The 19,513-nt window shown below is 40.8% G+C and overlaps 1 protein-coding gene across 3 annotated transcripts in view; it reads right to left on the bottom strand.

The window, feature by feature from the left end:
• The window catches only part of Wdr72 (WD repeat domain 72), a 180,012-nt gene that overhangs the window by 106,957 nt on the left and 53,542 nt on the right, over window positions 1-19,513 (bottom strand). For all 3 annotated transcript variants that reach the window (XM_087561192.1, XM_087561193.1, NM_001135719.1), the window contains 1 exon segment: window positions 8,820-9,022. In XM_087561192.1, the coding sequence (XP_087417318.1) occupies window positions 8,820-9,022 (203 nt within the window).

Here is a 19,513-nt window from a genome sequence, read left to right as displayed (position 1 = left end):
TAACTCTTTTCTTCAGAGTACAGAGACTCCAGATTCAATTGCTCTGTCACTGGGACTCAAGAGGACCCAGGGTGTAGAAATCATATCCTAAAATTCTACCTTGGTACCGTCCACGGCAAGTCTTAACTGGAAACTCAAAGTGGGTTGCATTTAAAACAATACTTAAGCTTAGATGTCCCCGCCCTCGTTGACCGTTGATAGGTCCACAGAAGAGAAAAGAACAGGTTCCAAGGAGCAAGAAGCTGATATTGATTTTCTTTTTTCAGCAGCGAGTCTCCGTTCTGTGTGGCTGCTGTCAAAGGCAATCTCTAACAGCTGGAGTCAAATTGTACTATTTAGAGAAAGAGCCCTTGTCAAGTGGACCGTAAGTCCCCCAACAATGCGCTATTCAAATGGCACTTTGCCACACAAATTGCTGACTGGATGAATAACCTGTGGCAGTGACTGAGGCCAGTATCAAAGTTCCATTTTGATGAGAGGTTTTACGTTCACACATTAAACAAGCTTTCTTTGAAGAACTATGAGGCGATATATCTTGGGCTTCGGAATGCTGCAAATAATTAAAATCTGTTTAAATACATCAAGGGAACGTGACGACATTAATATGGATCGAGCATTAACTGCATTTGTCACAGGGGAAGAAGCAGTGCCCTTCAGTGGCTGGCACCCCTCCTCCCCGGCACGTGCAGCACAAAGCTGGGCTCTCGCCAGCCGTGCACCATGAAATAGGCGCTTTTTCCTTTTGTAACCCTGATTTACATGGCTGACGAATGTTTAGATTTGAGCCAGTCTTTGAAGTCCTCTGAGGAAAATCAGGGTGGCTCCTGTGCAGGAGGCCGGCAGCTGGAGTCACTTCACCAAGCTTATTCTTTCTATGGGGACTGGACCTCCTGAGGTAGGTTTAGAAACAAAGCTGTGAATAATAGTTTTTCTTGTGACTGAGGCAACTTTCTGAATGAAAAAATAAAAATAAAGTCTAAATTTATACCACTAAATGAGTGGTAGGACATTTTTACATAAAGCAGTTAATTTGTTTTGAAAGCATTATCAGTTACGGAAGCTTTCCGTTCACCTTGCAGAACTTTCTGAGAAACGGTTAACTGTCAAAAATATCCATTGTTTCACATATGAATCAAAAAGCAAATTACCATGACAAGCCACCACTCTGACAGGTTTTCCTGTGCTGACTGAGGTGCTGGGGTGTTACCAGCCAGTCCCTGTGTTGTCACTAGAGATTAAATAAAGTGAAATATTTAAAACATTTAAATATTTAAAAACCAGAACACTAAACTTACAGAATTGAATGTTTTGAATGTTTAATAACAACTCTATTTTCTTACAGAATTATACGATGTTTTCTATGATACTCAGACCTTGATCAACTATCAAAAGGGAAACCATCCAAATTACCTTCCAAAGAGGTGAGAAGGAATATATTTTAATTATAGTTTTGATTATGTATATGTGTGTATAGGCTGCATAGCTGCGGTGCCTGGGAATGCCCTGGATTTGCAGTTACAGGCAGTTGTGAGCTGTCCGACATGGCGCTAGAAACGAAACTCAGGTCTTCTGCAAGAGCAGCAAGTTTGCTTAACTGCTAAGCAGTCTTTCCAGCCCTTTATTTTTATGTAATGCAATTATTTTCAAACAAATACTATTTGCTCTCTTCTAATGCAATGCAATTTTCATAACTGAATATTTAAATAAAAATGGAGTTTTACTAATAATACTAATAGTGTTAGTACTAATGTTAATAGTAATACTCTCTCGTGAGCTTTAATTTGGTTTACATGTAAATCTACAGGTGAGACTTTCAAGTACCACTATTTTGTTCTCTTTGGTTATTTTTGTGTTTTGGTTATTTCATGTGTCATGAAACATAAAGCAACAACAATAACAACCACAACCACAACAACAACCACCACCACAACAACAACAACCACAACCACAACCACAACAACAACCACAACCACAACCACCACCACAACAACAACAACCACAACCACAACAACAACCACAACCACAACCACAACAACAACAACCACAACCACAACAACAACCACAACCACAACCACAACAACCACAACCACAACCACAACCACAACAACCACAACCACAACCACAACCACAACAACCACAACAACAACCACAACCACAACAACAACCACAACCACCACCACAACAACAACAACCACAACCACAACCACAACAACAACCACAACCACAACCACCACCACAACAACAACAACCACAACCACAACAACAACCACAACCACAACCACAACAACAACCACAACCACAACAACAACAACAACCACAACCACAACAACCACAACCACAACCACAACAACCACAACCACAACCACAACCACAACAACCACAGCCACAACCACAACAACCACAACAACAACCACAACCACAACAACAACCACAACCACCACCACAACAACAACAACCACAACCACAACCACAACCACAACAACAACCACAACCACAACCACCACCACAACAACCACAACCACAACCACAACAACAACAACCACAACCACAACAACAACCACAACCACAACCACAACCACAACCACAACCACAACAACAACAACCACAACCACAACAACAACAACCACAACCACAACAACAACCACAACCACCACCACAACAACAACAACAACGACAACAACAACAACCACAACCACAACCACAACAATAACAACCACAACAACAACCACAACAACAACAACCACAACCACAACCACAACAACAACAACAACACAACAAAAACAAAAACAAAAAACCCAAAAGTAGCTTTTCACATTGGCCATTCGCCTCAGTGGATGACAGCACACACTGCCCTTTCAGAAGTCCCCAGCATCTACATCAGGTGACTTACAACTACCTGTAGCTCTGGCTCCAGGGTCTATGCCCTTTTCTGGCTTCCACGGGCACCTGCACTCGTGTGCACATACCCATAAGGACGAACTTAAGGAATTAATAAAAAATGAGGGCTGGGGATTTAGCTCAGTGGTAGAGCGCTTACCTAGGAAGCGCAAGGCCCTGGGTTCGGTCCCCAGCTCCGGAAAAAAAAATAAAAAACAAATAAAAAATGAACTTTTCATTTTAATAAGGTGTTAAATAGCAGGATTCAGTCTTTGACTGAAAGCCTAGCAAGTGGCCATTTCTATTTTGCAAGAGAAGACTTGGATAAAGTTTCTCAGTGAGTTATGTGAGCTATCACACTGACGTCAGATAAAGGTTAAACAGCACAAAAGCATCAACTGGGATGAGAATGCAAATGCAGTCTGTATTTACAACCAACCTTACATGTTTAGGTTAATCCACAAGTGCACGATTTAAAATTCTCTAATGGAGGTTGGGAAAGATGGTTTAGTCAGTCAAGTATTTACCGTGTAAGATTTAAGAACATTTTATTATTTTGTGAAGCATCTCACTATGTAGCCTTGGCTGACCTGGAATTCACCATGTGGACCAAGATGGCCAGAAACTGAAGAGATCTACCTCCCTCTGCTTTCTTGGTGCTAGCTTTAACAGTGTGCACTATTATCTCTGGCCCAAAGACCTGAATTTCATCCTGAGAACCCATGTAAAAGCTGGGTGAGTAATCCCAGCACTGGGAAGGCAGCGACAAGGGGATCCCCAGGGCTGAATGGAAGTCAGTCTAGCCAAGACATCCAAGTCCAAGTTCAATAAAGCCCTTATATCAAAAGATAAGGTGGAGAGTGATTGGGGATGACACCTAACTTCAACCTTTCACCTCCAAAGGCAAGAAAACACTGCAAGCACAATCAAAGTCACATACTAACACAGGTACCACACTCAAAGCAGAGAGATCTAGGAGCCCATGAGCACCATGTGGCATACGCCATTAAAGTTCACATCTCCTTCTCTGTGGAGACACTGGGAGCCACCAAATGTCAGGGTCTAAACAAGAGTAAGCACACGCTCTAGAAAACTCATGGGGCTCTGTGGAGCCAGGCACTGCTTACATCTCTCTTGAGGAAGAAAGACTCACCCCACTGTAAGCCATTTGGCTTAGTGACAGCTTAGAACCCTGGTCACCTGTGGGATATGTCTCAATATTGGGACAAAAGTTTTAATGTCCCTGGGAGAATGGCTAGGTAAGGCTGCAGGATAAGTGCGGGTAAACCACAGGCTTCCTGTAATGGGACATGCTTGCTCCTAACATTCTATTACACACACACACACACACACACACACACACACACACACACACATACACACACACACCCCTCAACTTACACATACACACACACACACAAATACTCAATTTTACTGGAAATCATCATTTGCAGGGTGTTTTGGTTATTATTTGGTTGTTTGTTTACTTAACAAAAGATGGTGTCCCCAGTACATAAAAGAATTGTTTTCTATTCAAGAATAGAATATAATATATTGATGTAAATTATTCTAATTTACATCACATCATATAAACATAAGTAAGGACATACATACACACTAAAATATGGAATGGAAATAAATGACTTTATTAAAATTTCAGACATGGAAGGAAGAGGAGTTGCAGATTCCTTTCATGACCTCCCGATACCTCCTAACCTTCCAGTGAAAAGACGACTCCTAGACCGTAGGTCAGCAAGCTACAGGCAGTATATCACGTCTGGGCCACCACCTGTTACTGTAATGTCAGGTCTCCCTGAATACCCTCCACTCAACAGCAGAGCTTAGAAGAAACCTAGGCAAAGATCTGATCTGTGACCTAAAACATTCGCTCCCTTATTTTTACTGAGAGACTCACATAACCTTCTTCATGGTCATCACTGTCCTAACAAATAAAACACATCACATCTGTGATCTTAAATCCCCCAGCAGACCTCTTAAAACAACAGAACCAAAAAAATGGGTAATTGTTTATTTAATTGCATGGACCCAAAATGCATGTGTTTAACAATTTGTTCTGGTCTTATTCTAAACACCAACTTAAACTGTCGTCTTTATTTCAGTGTCACCACATTAGACTGTACAACCGGAAGCAAGCAAACAAGCAAGAAAGCAAGCAGGGAGAGACAGGTTCTGCTTGGTTCAGCAGAGTTCTCAGACATTGCAAATGTCATAAGTTATGTCCATTAAAATAATCCTGTTTATCCATTTACTCATTTTATAGATAATAGGCACAATAAAAAGACTGAACACATAGACTCATCAAACAAAAACCAACCAACTAACTAATGAACAAATGGGACTTTTCTTCTTAAAATACTATGTAGCTGCAAAGATGACTGTCATATAGCAATGAGTTTAGTCCCCACCTCACAGTTAAACTTCTCCCACTGCTATTTAAATAGATTCTATCCTGTTTTATCCTCTTGCCCAATCTAAGAACAGCAGCTCCCAACATCAATATGGTTATTGTATCCTGTAAATCCTTTAAGACTATGACTCTCTGACTCTCATCCTAAAGATCTCTCTTTGTCTAACAGCCATTTCTGCACCTACAGCAATTCAAAGTGGATACATTTTAAAATGATTTTATAACATTTTCTGTCCTCTTCATAACCTGCTCTCCCAATTTATATGTATAACCCAAGTGCATGAAGAGAAACTGAATAGAACATTCTAGAAATGTCCAAATATTAGCCAACATTGAGTTCTAAATGTTCTGCTCTGTCTAAGTTGTCTATGCCATTGCAGTCCAGTAGTCTGCCTGTGAGGCACTAACATTAACACATATACACAAACACAAGCAGAGATACAATGCAATCTTGGATGGCCTAAAACTCTCAGGCTTGTTGGCTTCCATTTTCTCCACTTACAGGATGAATATTATTCATGCACTTATTAAAGATTGTTTTCCTTGTGAAATTCATGAAGCATTTATTATATAGTAAATTGCTTATGAGCTGGGAGATGACTCAGTGGATAGAGCGTTTACAAATATGAAAAACTAAGTTTGAGCCCTCAGAATTCATGGGAAAGCGGGCACAGTATCAGACATTTATAATCACTGTGCTCCTATGTTGAGAAGAGAGGCAGAGAAGAGAGTAAGAGATTCCCGGAAGCTTGCAGGACATCCACCCGGAATGGCATATATGACAGCAAGCCACAGAGACCTCATCTTCAGCAATGTGGGTGTCAAAGACCAGCACCTGAAGTTGTTCTCTGAACTTCATATGTATATCAGGACATGTGTGCCCAGACTCCCACATACACATCACATGCACACAGAAGTATATTAATAATGTACAAGTTTACCTCTGAAATGCCATACTTTAAGATAAAATGAGCTCAGCACCCTGCTCTAAAACACATCCTAAAACAACACAGGACTGACAGACAATGAAGACATTGCACAAAACCGTGCAAGGTGCAAAAGAGAAGCACAAATACAAGATCCCGCAGCCACAGCAAATCTAGTAACAGCAGGAGTGTGTAGAGGAAAAGCAGTGACTGTTCTGTCTCCTTTGCTTCTCCACTACAAAGAACAAAGGCCGCAGATTGTAGACAGCTCCGGTAAAGGGCAACAACTAGAAAATAGAGTGGACATCAGCCTACAAGTAGGATGACAATACCAGGGCATTTTATTGCTTCCTGAAGTCAAGAAAGAAACAAAATTATATATAGAAAATGAAATGTGTATACACTGTTACCACTACCTAAAGGGTAACTGAGCTTCAGAAAGGAACAACAATCAGTTTATCTACCTTCTGGGAGTCCAACCAGAAAACCTGGCACCCAGTAAAAGTGATTTTTCCCCCCACAGACCTTATACCTCTGTCTCTGAAACAGACAGGTCAAAGGATACCTAAGTCTTATCTACCATTCCAGAACAATCCCTACTCTACCACGGTGCACGCTTATTATACTAAATGGTCCGTGTCGTTATGATAGTTGGAGCCACATATGATTCAATCAAAATGCGATTATAGCTACATAAGAATCCTTCCAAAATCTTGACTTCCTGTTAGGGATGCTAACAGGTAAGTCTGGAACAATTGCTCTGTAGTTAAGAACACTGCTCTTCAGAGGACCTACATTCAGTTCCCAGCATCCACATGGTGTCTTACAATTATCTGTAACTCCAGTTCCAGGAAATCTGATCTCCTCTTTGGGCCTCTATAAACACTACATGTACACCATGTCTACACACATAGAGTAGGCCAAAATAAATAAATGAAAACAAAGAGCACATTTGGCAACCTCAAAACAATGAGAAAGTAGAAAGAACGTGCTATTGCTATCCACAGGCTTAACTTCTAAAAAGGGAAAACATAAATTGATGTGGGTTGTTTAAAAGAGAGAGTAGAAAGAGAAATACACTCTTTAGGAGATTTTCATCCTATTTCAACCATGACTTGGTGAAGTACTGGCCTGTGGGCTGAGAGGTGACTGTATCTGATTTTCAGAACTCAGTGTGAATCAATCAATACCCCGAGGCTGGCATCCCAAGGACCAGGGGGACCTGTATTGATATCTGTGCTGTAGAATCATCCAGCTTTGCACTTTGAGACTGGATGTTCAAGCAGTGAAGTATGATTCCAGTCATACTTCTCACTGTTTAGCACGTCAACACTGTTGCGGTAACAAACTTATTAGGTGTCCAATTACCATCTCAGATCTCAAAAGCTACCAAGTACTGGACTGAGACAATATCTAAGTCAGGTCCCTAAACCTGCAAGGTTGGTATGGAAGCTCAAATGTGTGGCTTGGCTTCTGTCACCTTGATGAATGACAAGACATCTTCTGCTTTTAATATAAATGTACACACAAGATAAAAATGGGATCTGTGCTGTCTTTACTAAGAAGATGGAAATAACAGGAAATGGAAATAATACACAAATCCTGGTTTAGAAACCTTAATTTCTACATGCTCACTCAAATAATTATGACATTATTTTATTTAGGCAGTTTTCAATTATGTATATGCATGTATGTCTACACATATGTATATGCATGTGAGAGCAAGTGCCCAAGAAAGACACAGGTATCGGGTCCCTGGAGCTACACACAGCTGTGAGGACTGTGTGGATATTAGGATCGAACTATGGGACCTCTGGAAGGGCAGCAAGAGCTCTTGACCACTGAGCAACCTCTCAAGACCCTACTCTGATTTTCTAAAATCATGTTTAGGTTCGAACATGTTACTGGAAATGTATATATAAATTATTAAAAAGAAAATAATTTATGTCACCAATAAAAACAATCAAACATGAAGTGGCCCTTACAACTATGAAAATATATTGAATAATATTATGAAAAAATATTTACACGAAAAAATTCTAAGTATGCCCATATATACCAAAGCACAGGTCAAAATACTAAGAAGATAGCATGATGGATAAAAATGGAAAATGATACCTTAAAAGAACTATATGAGGTTGGGGATTTAGCTCAGTGGTAGAGCGCTTGCCTAGCAAGCACAAGGCTCTGGGTTTGGTCCCCAGCTCTGAAAAAAAAAAAAACCCAAAAGAACTATATGAAATTACTATAACATGCTGAGAAAAGGAAAGTAATGAGGCTGGTGTAAATGAGCTGCAAGTCTGAGTAAAAGAGACTAAACAAAATCAACTGAAGAATTAAAAATGGATCAGAACTACAGAACACAATCACTACCTAAAACCAAGTTGATGGGATAGTAACTTAATTTTTGATAAGCTCTACTGTCACAAATGTCATCACAAGGGTAACATTCACTCTAGAGTCAGGCTCCCTTGTCCTGTTCTCCCCAGCATCACTGGGCAGATGGCTTGTGCAGAGGGGTTAGGGTCCCACTGCTTCTTACCCCAGTTGCCGTGTTCTTGTGGAACACGGGATAGACGCAGACTCACCTGACATGAGGACTCCAGCTGCAGACCAGGGCAGGGGACTGGCCCAGGCAGGTGGGAGTTGGATGACTTCTGCTCTACACTTTTGTGCTTGTGTGTCTCTGAGGCCACTGACAGCGTAGGCTCAGATCTGACAAGCTGCGCATCATCGCCGCAGTTGAGAATAATCCTTGCTCTTTCTCCTGTCTCATGCCTTTCCAATGTGCCTGGAAAATGAAGTTCAAGACACCAAACAAATATAAGCAAAAAATACTGGAATAGAATACGCAGACCTCGTGTGACATGTTCGTAAAAAGACCTTGATTCTTGAAGCTGTCATTCCTGCCTTCTTACAACAGAAAGAACCAGCCTGGGAGCGTTGTCTAGATAGTTTAAATTTTGTCATCAACTATAACAGTGGACTTGAAAGTGCACCCCCTTTTATCCAGTGGAACCGGAAGTCCATCTAAGAGTCTCTATAACTAAAATCCCTCTTATTATTCAGTGTGAGAGTGATCAATACAGAACAGCTATGGAATATTTCAGTGCTGTCTCCTGATGTCCCTGTTCCCAAACAACAGTGATTCTGGAGTGGTCGCCTGGGGTTCCCAGGTTTGCAGTGTTTCTATAGGTAACATGCAACTTACATGATTAAGGGTGTTAAGGACACAGAGGCTTGGACCGCATCTGCCCTCAGTCAAAGCTCCTCAGCTTTTGATGTTGTTTTTATTGCTGGACTTTGTTACCATTGGAGCCTTTCTTTTCTATTTCTTATGTTATTAGAACGGGAATTCATCTCCTCTGCCCTCTGACATCCATCCAGCTCCAGAAGTGGTGCTGACAAGTCCAATTTAAGCTAACAGGAACGAGCATAGAGAGCTGGGCAGATGGTTCATCAGTTATGAGCACTGGCTGCTCCTTCAGAGCGCTGTGGTTGGGTTTCCAGGACCTATATGGTGGCTCATAACACCTACAGCTCCAGCTCCAGGGATTCCAATGCTCTTTTCTGACTCATGAGGCAGATACATGCACACATACAGACACACATACATGTAAGCAATAAAAGTAAATCTTGTTTTTAAGAGAGAGAAAATGTAAAATTGACCAGTATGGGTCTGGGGTCATGCCCTAGGCTTACTATATAAGTGTGAGGACTGGAGCTCAGGTCCACAGCACTCACGTAAATGCCTGGTAGGCAAGGCAGCCCACATGAAACCTGTAATCCCAGCACGCAAGAGTCAGGCACACGGGCCTCCTGCATCGCCTGCCTAGATTAAACCAAATTATGAGCTCTGGATTCAGCGAGAGACTCTGCTTCAATAAATAAAGCATAGAGCAAGCAAGAAAAATACAAGACGTCATCACTTGGCTTCCAAGTGTACATATAAATGTGCCCCCACACAAGAAAATTTACATACATATACACATAATACAAAGATTCATTATAATACAAGAATATACACACATATACCACACACACACACACACACACACACACACACACACACACACACACACACACACACCCCTCAGAGGACTGGAAAACTTAGTAGGAAAGTACTACCTGATTATAAAGACCTGAGTTTGGAACCCAGAGCTCATTAATAAGTCACTTACAGTCTTTTTTTTTCTTTTCTTTTCTTTTCTTTTTTTTTTTTTCGGAGCTGGGGACCGAACCCAGGGCCTTGCGCTTGCTAGGCAAGCGCTCTACCACTGAGCTAAATCCCCAACCCCTAGTCACTTATAGTCTTACAAGTCCCTATAAGCATAGAATAGAGACAGACAGGAGGAAAAGTTGTTGGCTGCCAGCTTAGTCAAACCTGTGAGCTTAATGTTCAGAGAAGACCTGCCTCAAAGAAATCAAGTGCCGAGTAATGAAGGAAGACACCTGATGCTTTCTTTGTTTTCTGACCCAATATACAGGTACACACATACCATATACATGTATGCACATTGCACTCATATACAAAAAGAAAGGATTGGAATACAATAGACAAATAGCCAACTGGCTTTACAAAATGCAACATCACGTATTCGTTGAGCAGATTAGTCTTGATGCCTGCTTCATATTCTTTATAAGCTCATTTGCAACTGAACAAAATTAATAAGAAATGCAATTAATCAGTGCCATCATACAGATTTAATTTCATATCATTCCTTTCCCACAAATGGGGAAAATGTAGTATGTGTTAAAAAAATTAATGCTCACCAATCATATTAAGAAAAGGTAAAATAAATTAATTATACCAGGAAAGTGGTACTAAAATTATATATATAGATCACTCTGCCCTTTCATAGGAAGCTAGGTGTGAAGATTGTAGGAACAAGCACTCCATCCAGTCTCAGTCTCTCTCTCTCCCCGTTAACTCCCTCACTGTTCGTTAGAACTGAGCACTGTAAATTTGTACCGCTCATTATGCTACAGCTGCAAGAACATTTTCTGTCTCAGGGATTCTTGACAATGTTCCCCCATTGCAATCATTTTAAATTTGTAGGTAAACATCCTAAATATGAGCTTCTAAAATAACTTCCTCACCTTCCTTGTCCCATAACTACTAAGGAAATACTGTCAACAAGTGGCGTCTGAAAATTCACTGTCTTTATAAGAATTCTCTCTTTCAAATTAGTGTCAACATAGATAGTCTTCTCAAGAGTTTTCTGTGGATACACAGAATGATATTTATAAAATATTTTCAGAAAAATTTAAGTGTTCCTTTGTTATCTGGAAATGGCTTAATACTCCTGGGCTCAAGACATACTCTTGCCTCAGCCTCTTTGGTAGTTGAGAATGCAAGTGTGTACTACTGTGCATGGCCTTTGGTGGTCCTTGAGACATAATTTATTGTGCTTTAATCACATAGCCTTCTGCATTACACTGCATAGTTTACATATCTGTGTATTTCATTCTAGACTTTTTTTTAACAAAGCACTCTTGAATTGTCCAGCCATAACTATAGCTTACACACATGTGTGTGTGACTTCCACCTCCTTCTGTTTTCGCAGGTATCTAATCTGTTTCATTTACTGTACCATTCAATGCAACATATAGTAAACAAGAATGGCTTAGCCCTAGGTCCAGGACTCCCTCAAAGCCTCTTGGCATCACTGAAGCAAGAGACATTGAAGGTTAATTTACTATAGTATCTAAAGTACAAATATTCTATTCTACCATAAGTAAATATTTCCCAATCTAATAAAATATTGGGCATTTTGTTTTCTTGATAATAAATCCTATCATGGGAGTTAATTCTTTCTTTTAAAATTTCTTACTGAATTATTATTGCTTCTGTCTTCTGATTGAGAAGCCCTTTTAAATCACTTCTCATCAGAATTCATGGAATTTGTACCACATTTAGCACATTTTAAAATTGTCACAGGTATCTAGGAAGAAGAGAATGACCACAGGGAAGATAATCGGTGTGTTCTTGTGAGAATTCTTCTCCTGGAGAGGTATAAACAAATCTATCCCCTCCTCTTCCTTCTCCTCCTCCTCCTCTTCCTCCTCCTCTAACAATGACAAATCAAAGTCATTCCACCAAAGTTATCTTGAGACCCCAGTGAGTGTTTTGGGTCTATTTACATAGCAATGATAGGGGCATTATGGGAAGGAAGCATGGTTCATTTGGACAGATGCATTTGGAAATCTGCACCCAGCACGGAAGATGGCTCCCCATGACACATAGTCCTCCTCAGTTAACATTCCCAGGCATCTATACTCTAGCACCTACCCTAAACTCAAAGCTAGAAGCAATTAGGGCTGAACTGCACGTAAATGTCTGGGAGGTGTGACTTGAAACTCAGTTGCTGGGCCAATAACCTCCCCCACTCAAAACCCCTCCATCTGGGAGGGGATTGCAGCAAGAGTTCCCACACCTCATCATTATAAATGCTCTCAGGAAGATGACGCTGATCTCAGGAAGATGGGAGCTGCCTGAAAGGGAGGGCAGTGTTCTACAAGGTAGCTACCATATGCCTAATTGTTGCCTTTGCTGCAGACAGGACTCAATGGTTCCTAATGTTAGAAACTCAAGGTTTATAAACCACTTAATTCAACTTCCAACTTCAAGAGAACTTTGGCTTTTCCATGTGAACCTGATGATAACCCAAACTGATTTACACTCTATTCCATCAAGAATGTGAGGGAGAGACTCTTCCTTGGTTCAATTTGGGCACGACAAGAAAATGTGCAGAGCTGTGTGTGAATAAAGTCAAGCTCTCCACTGCCATCTCTTTTTTTTTTTTTTAGGTATGTCAAAGATACCTAAATTTATATCGTGTAAAAAAATATTGAGGCCAGCCTGGGCTAAACAGTGAGTTGTTGAGAAAGCTCAAATACAGAGCTAAACTTTGCAGCATAAAACCAAACCAGACAAACTGAAAACTTCATTCTAGACAATGTTTTAAAAACATTTTCAAGTAAATATCACACATTGATTTATATTTATTGATGTGACTTCTTCCATATTTTTTCAACTTAAGCTATTCTCTTTAACTCGTGGCATTAAAAAGGCATTAGATTTTGGATTTTCAGATTAAAGATGTTCAAATGATATAGAAATGTGAAAGATTTTTGGTACCAAGAATTTTGGGCAAGATGTCTTCAGTCTGTGGTATATCAGTGAGAAAAAAATCACAGCAGAAAAGCGCTTAGAACAATTAACATCCTGGCACACAATAAAGGCGAGATCAGTGCACAGAAAGCAAAGGACCAGTCAAGATATTCAGGGATCCTGAAGCCTAATGCCTGACCCCCTGTACCCATTCCAACCATATTTGCATTGCCATATGCTGCTTTGCTTTTGACTCAAATCACCAGATAATAATATCCCCAGTCAACATTTTTTAAGCCAGAGTTTCCTTTCTGATCGCAGGTGGCTCTCAGGTCCAGATGATAGCACCTTCTCCCTTGCCTCTAACTATGAGAACAGGAACACATCCTTGTGGGACAGAGAAGTTTCTAGCTCCAGGCCGCTGTGTACTCAAGTCCCCAAATACTGGCTCCATCCTCTCAAGGCAATATGGTGTGTTAATTACTTTTTTGTTGATGTGGTAAAAGATCATAACTAAGGCAACTTATTGAGTAAAGAGTTTATTCTGGCTTATATTTCCAGAGAGATAATAGTCCATGATGATAGTGCAGAGGTGAGGTGGTTGGAACAGCAAGCCAGAGTGTGTGTTTTGAAACAAAAGCCATGGGCTGGAAGGATGGCACAGTGGTTAAGAGGACTAACTGCTTTTCCAAAGGCCCTGAGTTCAAATCCCAGCAACCACATGGTGGCTTACAACTGTCTGTAATGAGGTCTGATGCTCTCTACTGGTGTGTCTAAAGACCTTACAGTGTACTTTTATATAACAAATAAAAGAAATCTTTTAAAAAAGAAAAAAAGAAGAAAACAAAAGCCATAAGCAGAGACAGAATCCTTGCAATTGAAGGATGTGTTGAAATCTCAAACCGTGAATCCAATGAAGTGCTTCTGACAGCAAGGCCACACCCCTTAAACCTACCTAAATAGTCTTACCAACTAAGGACCAAGTGTTCAAAACTGTGAGGCTACAGAGGATTATTTTCATTCAAAATGCCACCCATAGTTACTGGAGACTTTTGAACCTCATTTTCTTTAGTCATACCATAGAATAATAATCTTTACCTCACAAGGTTACTAAGTAGCTTAAATGTTATAGGCTTCTGATTCATGCTCTTGACCCTGAGACAAGAGAAGATATGATCATCTACAAAGTTCACACCTAAAAACCACACAACTGACTTAGAAAAAAAAATCACAAAAATACCTTATAATGCTAAGTACATCTACAATTTCGTGCTGGGCTACCTTCGTAGCTCCCCTGGGCCACAGAAAGCCAGTGGGCTCTTTGTTAGACATCTTGTGCTTATAATTTCTAGCATAGAGTGAATATGACCCATGATAACACCTATGTCATGTGACAGATAACACCTATTTAGCTGATTGGGAGCTCTACAATAACTTTGCCTCTCTACTCTGGAATGTTTTTGACATTCACCAACATATCAGTTGTTTGAGGTCCCATTGCCTTCTATCCCAGAGATGACCTTGTCAGATAGCCTTGAAACCCAGATTATATATAATCTAACTCATAGTACAATGCTATGTTTGGCTTTTCTTAATAAAGAATTTTGCATATAGCTTAGCAGAGACTTGAGCTCACTATGTAGTCAAGGATGGCCTTGACTCATGATGTTATGCTTCTACCTCCCATGTGTTGTGATTACAGGCATGCAGTGTACTACTATGCCCAGTGGGGCTAGAGCGGGATCAAACCCAGGGCTCTAGATATAGTAGGTAAACATTCTACTAATTTAGTAACACATTCTTTGTCCTTGGCTTGCTTTTTAAATCCTTAGTACATCAGAGTAGTGTCCAGTCTTTAGGTTTGATATTGCTCTTTAATGGATTATATGCCAGCAGCATACTGGGGGATTTTCTACTTGGGATTAAATCCAAACCTCTGATCTACATGTTTTATTCTAAGCATAGTTCCTTCCCCCAACACACACACACACACACACACACACACACACACACACACACACACACACGCTTGCCTTTTTTCTTAGCTCATCTTTCAGTCATAGCTTACAGTTCCCATTGTTCAGACAGGGCAGCTAGAGAGCATCAGAGAATGTTAAATCTCACTGCACAGGCATTAGCACTCACTAAGGTCATTATAAACCTATGCCCAGGCCTTAGAAGAGGCAGGGACTCTGAAAGGTGACTTCCAGAACCCAAGCTAGAGGTCCGACAGAGTTCATTTGCAACACCCAAAGACTCTGGAATTGGAGATCAGAGGCAGTCTCAGAATGCCTGAAGTTTGTGTTAATATGACCACTGCAGACTAGCCAACCCCACTTCTCTATGAGCCAAAGAGTAGGATATGCTGGTCAAAGGAGAGAAAGTACAAAAATGCTTAGAGAGAGGCAAGGATGGAGAGGGTGAGAGAGAGGCAAAGGAGCTTGGCAGAGAATAGGAGGGCTTTGGACTTCCCAGTTGTTTCTCATCCCATCCTAAGGACCAGTGCCCCAGTACGTGGGCTGAGAGGTACATCCTTCCATTTTTATGGCAAACACCTCCTTCTGAGAATACCACTCTACCTCCCTCTAGCTCACTACCTAATGGGCTCACATAAAGGAGGTTCAGAGATGTATCTATGATGGACTCACCAGGTTGAATGATAGTCGTTTGCATGCATAGCCTGGGCATTTCCAGGTAGAGTCCAGAGTGTAAGATAAGTCCTAACAGTCATAAGATAGGCTGGGGTTAAATTCCAGTGACAGACTTGCACAAAGGGGAACTTGGGTCCTTTGAAGCCAGAGCAGACCTGTGAGCCTTTCTGCACAGCCTCCTGAAAAGTAGTGTGTAGTTAAAAGACAGGCATAAACAGAGACATTACAACTGGTGATATTTATAGGCAACCTGCCATTCAGCTTTCAGTTGGCTTCATTTTGGAATAGGAAAAATGATCTCTTTATGATGTGCATTGGAGACCTGACTCTAAAGTGTCGGGCTTTCTTCAAGCAACAAGAAGAACAAGAGCAAGGCAGAGAGGTAAGGGAAGGTGGAACATGCTGCATTAGTGCACTGCCCCCGTACACAGACGGAACAGGAAGAAGCCACCCTGCTCAACCGGAAGTCTCTTCCAAAGAGCCGGAGGTTCTCACCATGTGGCTTCCCTGGTAATTTCTGTGCAATTTTAAACATGCTCAGTCTTCTATAAAATATATTCTAAAATAGCACTGATATTTGCTTCCTAGCATCAAAAACCTACTATCAACAAATCCATTGATCTAAATTATTCAACTATATTAAAAATTCTGGCCAGAAAGCCTTCTCCCTATCAGTTAATAGTGAGGACTGTTAAAGATTAGCACTAACTGCACCCACCCACCCCCCAAAAAAACCACATTATTAAACAAAAATCATATACAGGTGACTCTACCTTCGGTTGAGATGAAATTTCAATTAAAACCATGTCATCCGTGTTGACTCCATTTGATCACATTGTATAAAACATTTTATTTACTTAAATTGTAAGTTTGAGACAGTAGTGACTTCCTTAAAAGAACACTAAAGAAATAAAATTACTACAGAAAACAAATTCTCAGAGCCTTCAAAAGCTCGAGCACTGTGAGCCAACACCTTTCATAAAAAAAAGAAAGATGCATTCAATTGTGTATTATGCAAAATCACAGAACATTAGCTGAATTTACTACAAAGAAACATGTTATGATTGATAACAGGCATGTGTTTGCATGAACACAGCTTGATGCGAAGATTACGAACCATTACGTGAGAGAGTTAGGACTTGTCTCCATCAGTAGGAATTTCTCATCTGAGTCTGATGCCCTACAGAGCAGTGCTTAAGAATGGTGCTATTTCAAAGAGACTATACCTAGAACAAAACAGGTTTAACAAGTAGCTTCATTACCAAACTTGGTAGCCACACTCATACAATCAGATTTAAGTCAAACAGATGGCTGCCAGAGGTAATCAGATTCTCTGTGTGGCGGAAGCTGCCATTGCTTGTGCTGTGATACGGTCTCACTTATCTTCAGTTGTACATGATGCTGGCTTGCTCACAGAAGTGAATGGAGATTGACCCAGGGGCCCTCCCTAATAAAAGCATTTCACAGTGACTGCATCTTACTCTGCAAAATACGAAACTGAGGTGAGTTTGGCCAAGGGTAGGCCCTGGAGGCACAGGATTTAGAGTCAGCTAACTAGAAAGAAATGGAAGAATGGGGAAGGCGAATAGATCTGAAAATAGTAAACCAGGCATAAAGGCACCTTTCTCACATCTAACTACCACAGAATGGAATAAATCCATCTGTTAAATAGATCTCCAATGACTTGACTCCTTTTTGCACTATGCAAACGCCCTAGTCTGTTAACAAACTGGGAGTTAGTTGGCTTACCACCGACCTTTTCTACCTTAAGGGCATAGAATACATTTTTTAAAAGTCTGACCTCTGTGACCTAAACCCTAGCTCTGCCTCGGCCTCCAGCACCTTCACAGAAATCCTGGCATTTACCAAAGGGACACATTCAACCCCCACATTGAATCCTGACCATTGATCTCCAGAAGAGCTCCAAGAGGCTGAAGAGAATAAAGGGAAGAGATACAGACATACAGGCTTCAAATTGCTGCCATGTATCTGAACTCAAATAAAGTACTAACTGTAAGCAAATCCCAAACCACATTTTCCCTGTTGTTTTCTTACTAAATGCCCCCTCTTCTTAAATACGTGTTAGCAACATTATCTATGGCTAAATTTTAATTTTCAACTAAATGAACTAATTGATGAGGGGTGCCCAGGAGAAGTACACTATGTGCTTAAATTGACAGTCACCTATCTTATGCACAACATTTAAACCATCATATTTCTAACTAACAGGAAATGTAACTCACTCTGCATGGCTTGCACACTGATACCAGGTATATTTATGTTTAATCTTAAAATAACTATCTTTGATTTTATCCTTCATGCATCTTATTGAAGGGTAGCTGACTTATTGGCTGCAATGGCCCTGAAGTCATTCCAGTCTATCATGTATTTGCTTCTGGCATCAGTGGAGGTAATTAGGTCATTATCTTGCTGGGTTGATCTAGAGTTTTTCCTGGAAAGATGAAGCATATTGGAAAAAGCTGAATTGAAATGTGCTCTCCTGGATAAGGTGCTGAGTGGAGGGGGAAGTCTATAGAGGGTCTTGGCTTTTCTGTTTTGTCCTGTTTGTATTCAGAGAGGGAGGATAAAGCAGAGAGGAAAGGAGGGTTTTGACTATAAACAGTACTTCCCTTTGGCAAATACTGGGTGAGTGTCGGGTTGTGGACTATGGGTTTATTGGGAAGGATTGAATGCTCCCACACGAATCTACCTGTGAAAGTCAACACCGTGTCCATACCCAGGTATGCAAAAAGTGATCTTTTCACTTTTCACCCTTCAGTTCCATGATTCATGCACTCTTGGAGTCTTTACAGACTCTTGGGCTCAACCACCAAGGAAATAGGTAGAATTCTATAAATAATCCCCAGTGTCCCTGTCCTTATCCAGTCTTCTCCCCTGTGACTTTGATGTCACAGCAGTGAAATACCCATTAATGTTCATTCTTATTCCTTGACCTCAAAAGAAGACCCTTCAATTAATCCAGTTCTTGTTTGTTAGCTTTTATTTCCCCTGTTTGTATGTGTGTATGTGTGCAAGCATGTCTGTGTTTCCAGATAGAAACCAGAGGTAGATTCAAGTCTCTTCCTCAGTTGTTTCTCCATCCTTATTTTTGGAGACAGGGTCTCTGGCTGAAGCTGGGGCTCCCTGATTTGGCTAGGATGGATGTTCATTTAAGCCCCAGGGATGCTCTTGCCCCCATTTCCCGATGGCTGGTGTACAGGTGTATACCAGTGTGCCTGGCTTGTAAAGTGAAAACTGGAAATCCACACTCACTTTCCTGACTGTGCAACCCCCCAGCTCCCGTTTGAACTGCTAGATGAGCCCTTAGGAAGTTACTGCTGCAAGCAGAGGGTTCACGCTCTTAATTTAACCAGGAAGGGAGTGTCCTTCAACTGTGCCTCTATGTTGCAGAACTGTGGGATGTTAAACTAAAGATTTTAAGCTATGAAGTTTGAGGTTATTTGTTATGCCATGGCGGGAAAGCAATATAGCCTGGACTCCTGATAGTATACCTACC

This window comes from Rattus norvegicus, chromosome 8 (genome assembly GCF_021556685.1).
Source record: "Rattus norvegicus strain SHRSP/BbbUtx chromosome 8, alternate assembly SHRSP_T2T, whole genome shotgun sequence".
Taxonomy (NCBI): Eukaryota; Metazoa; Chordata; class Mammalia; order Rodentia; family Muridae; genus Rattus; species Rattus norvegicus.
Note: the sequence above shows the minus strand (reverse complement) of the source record. Positions and strands in the feature narration are given on the sequence as shown.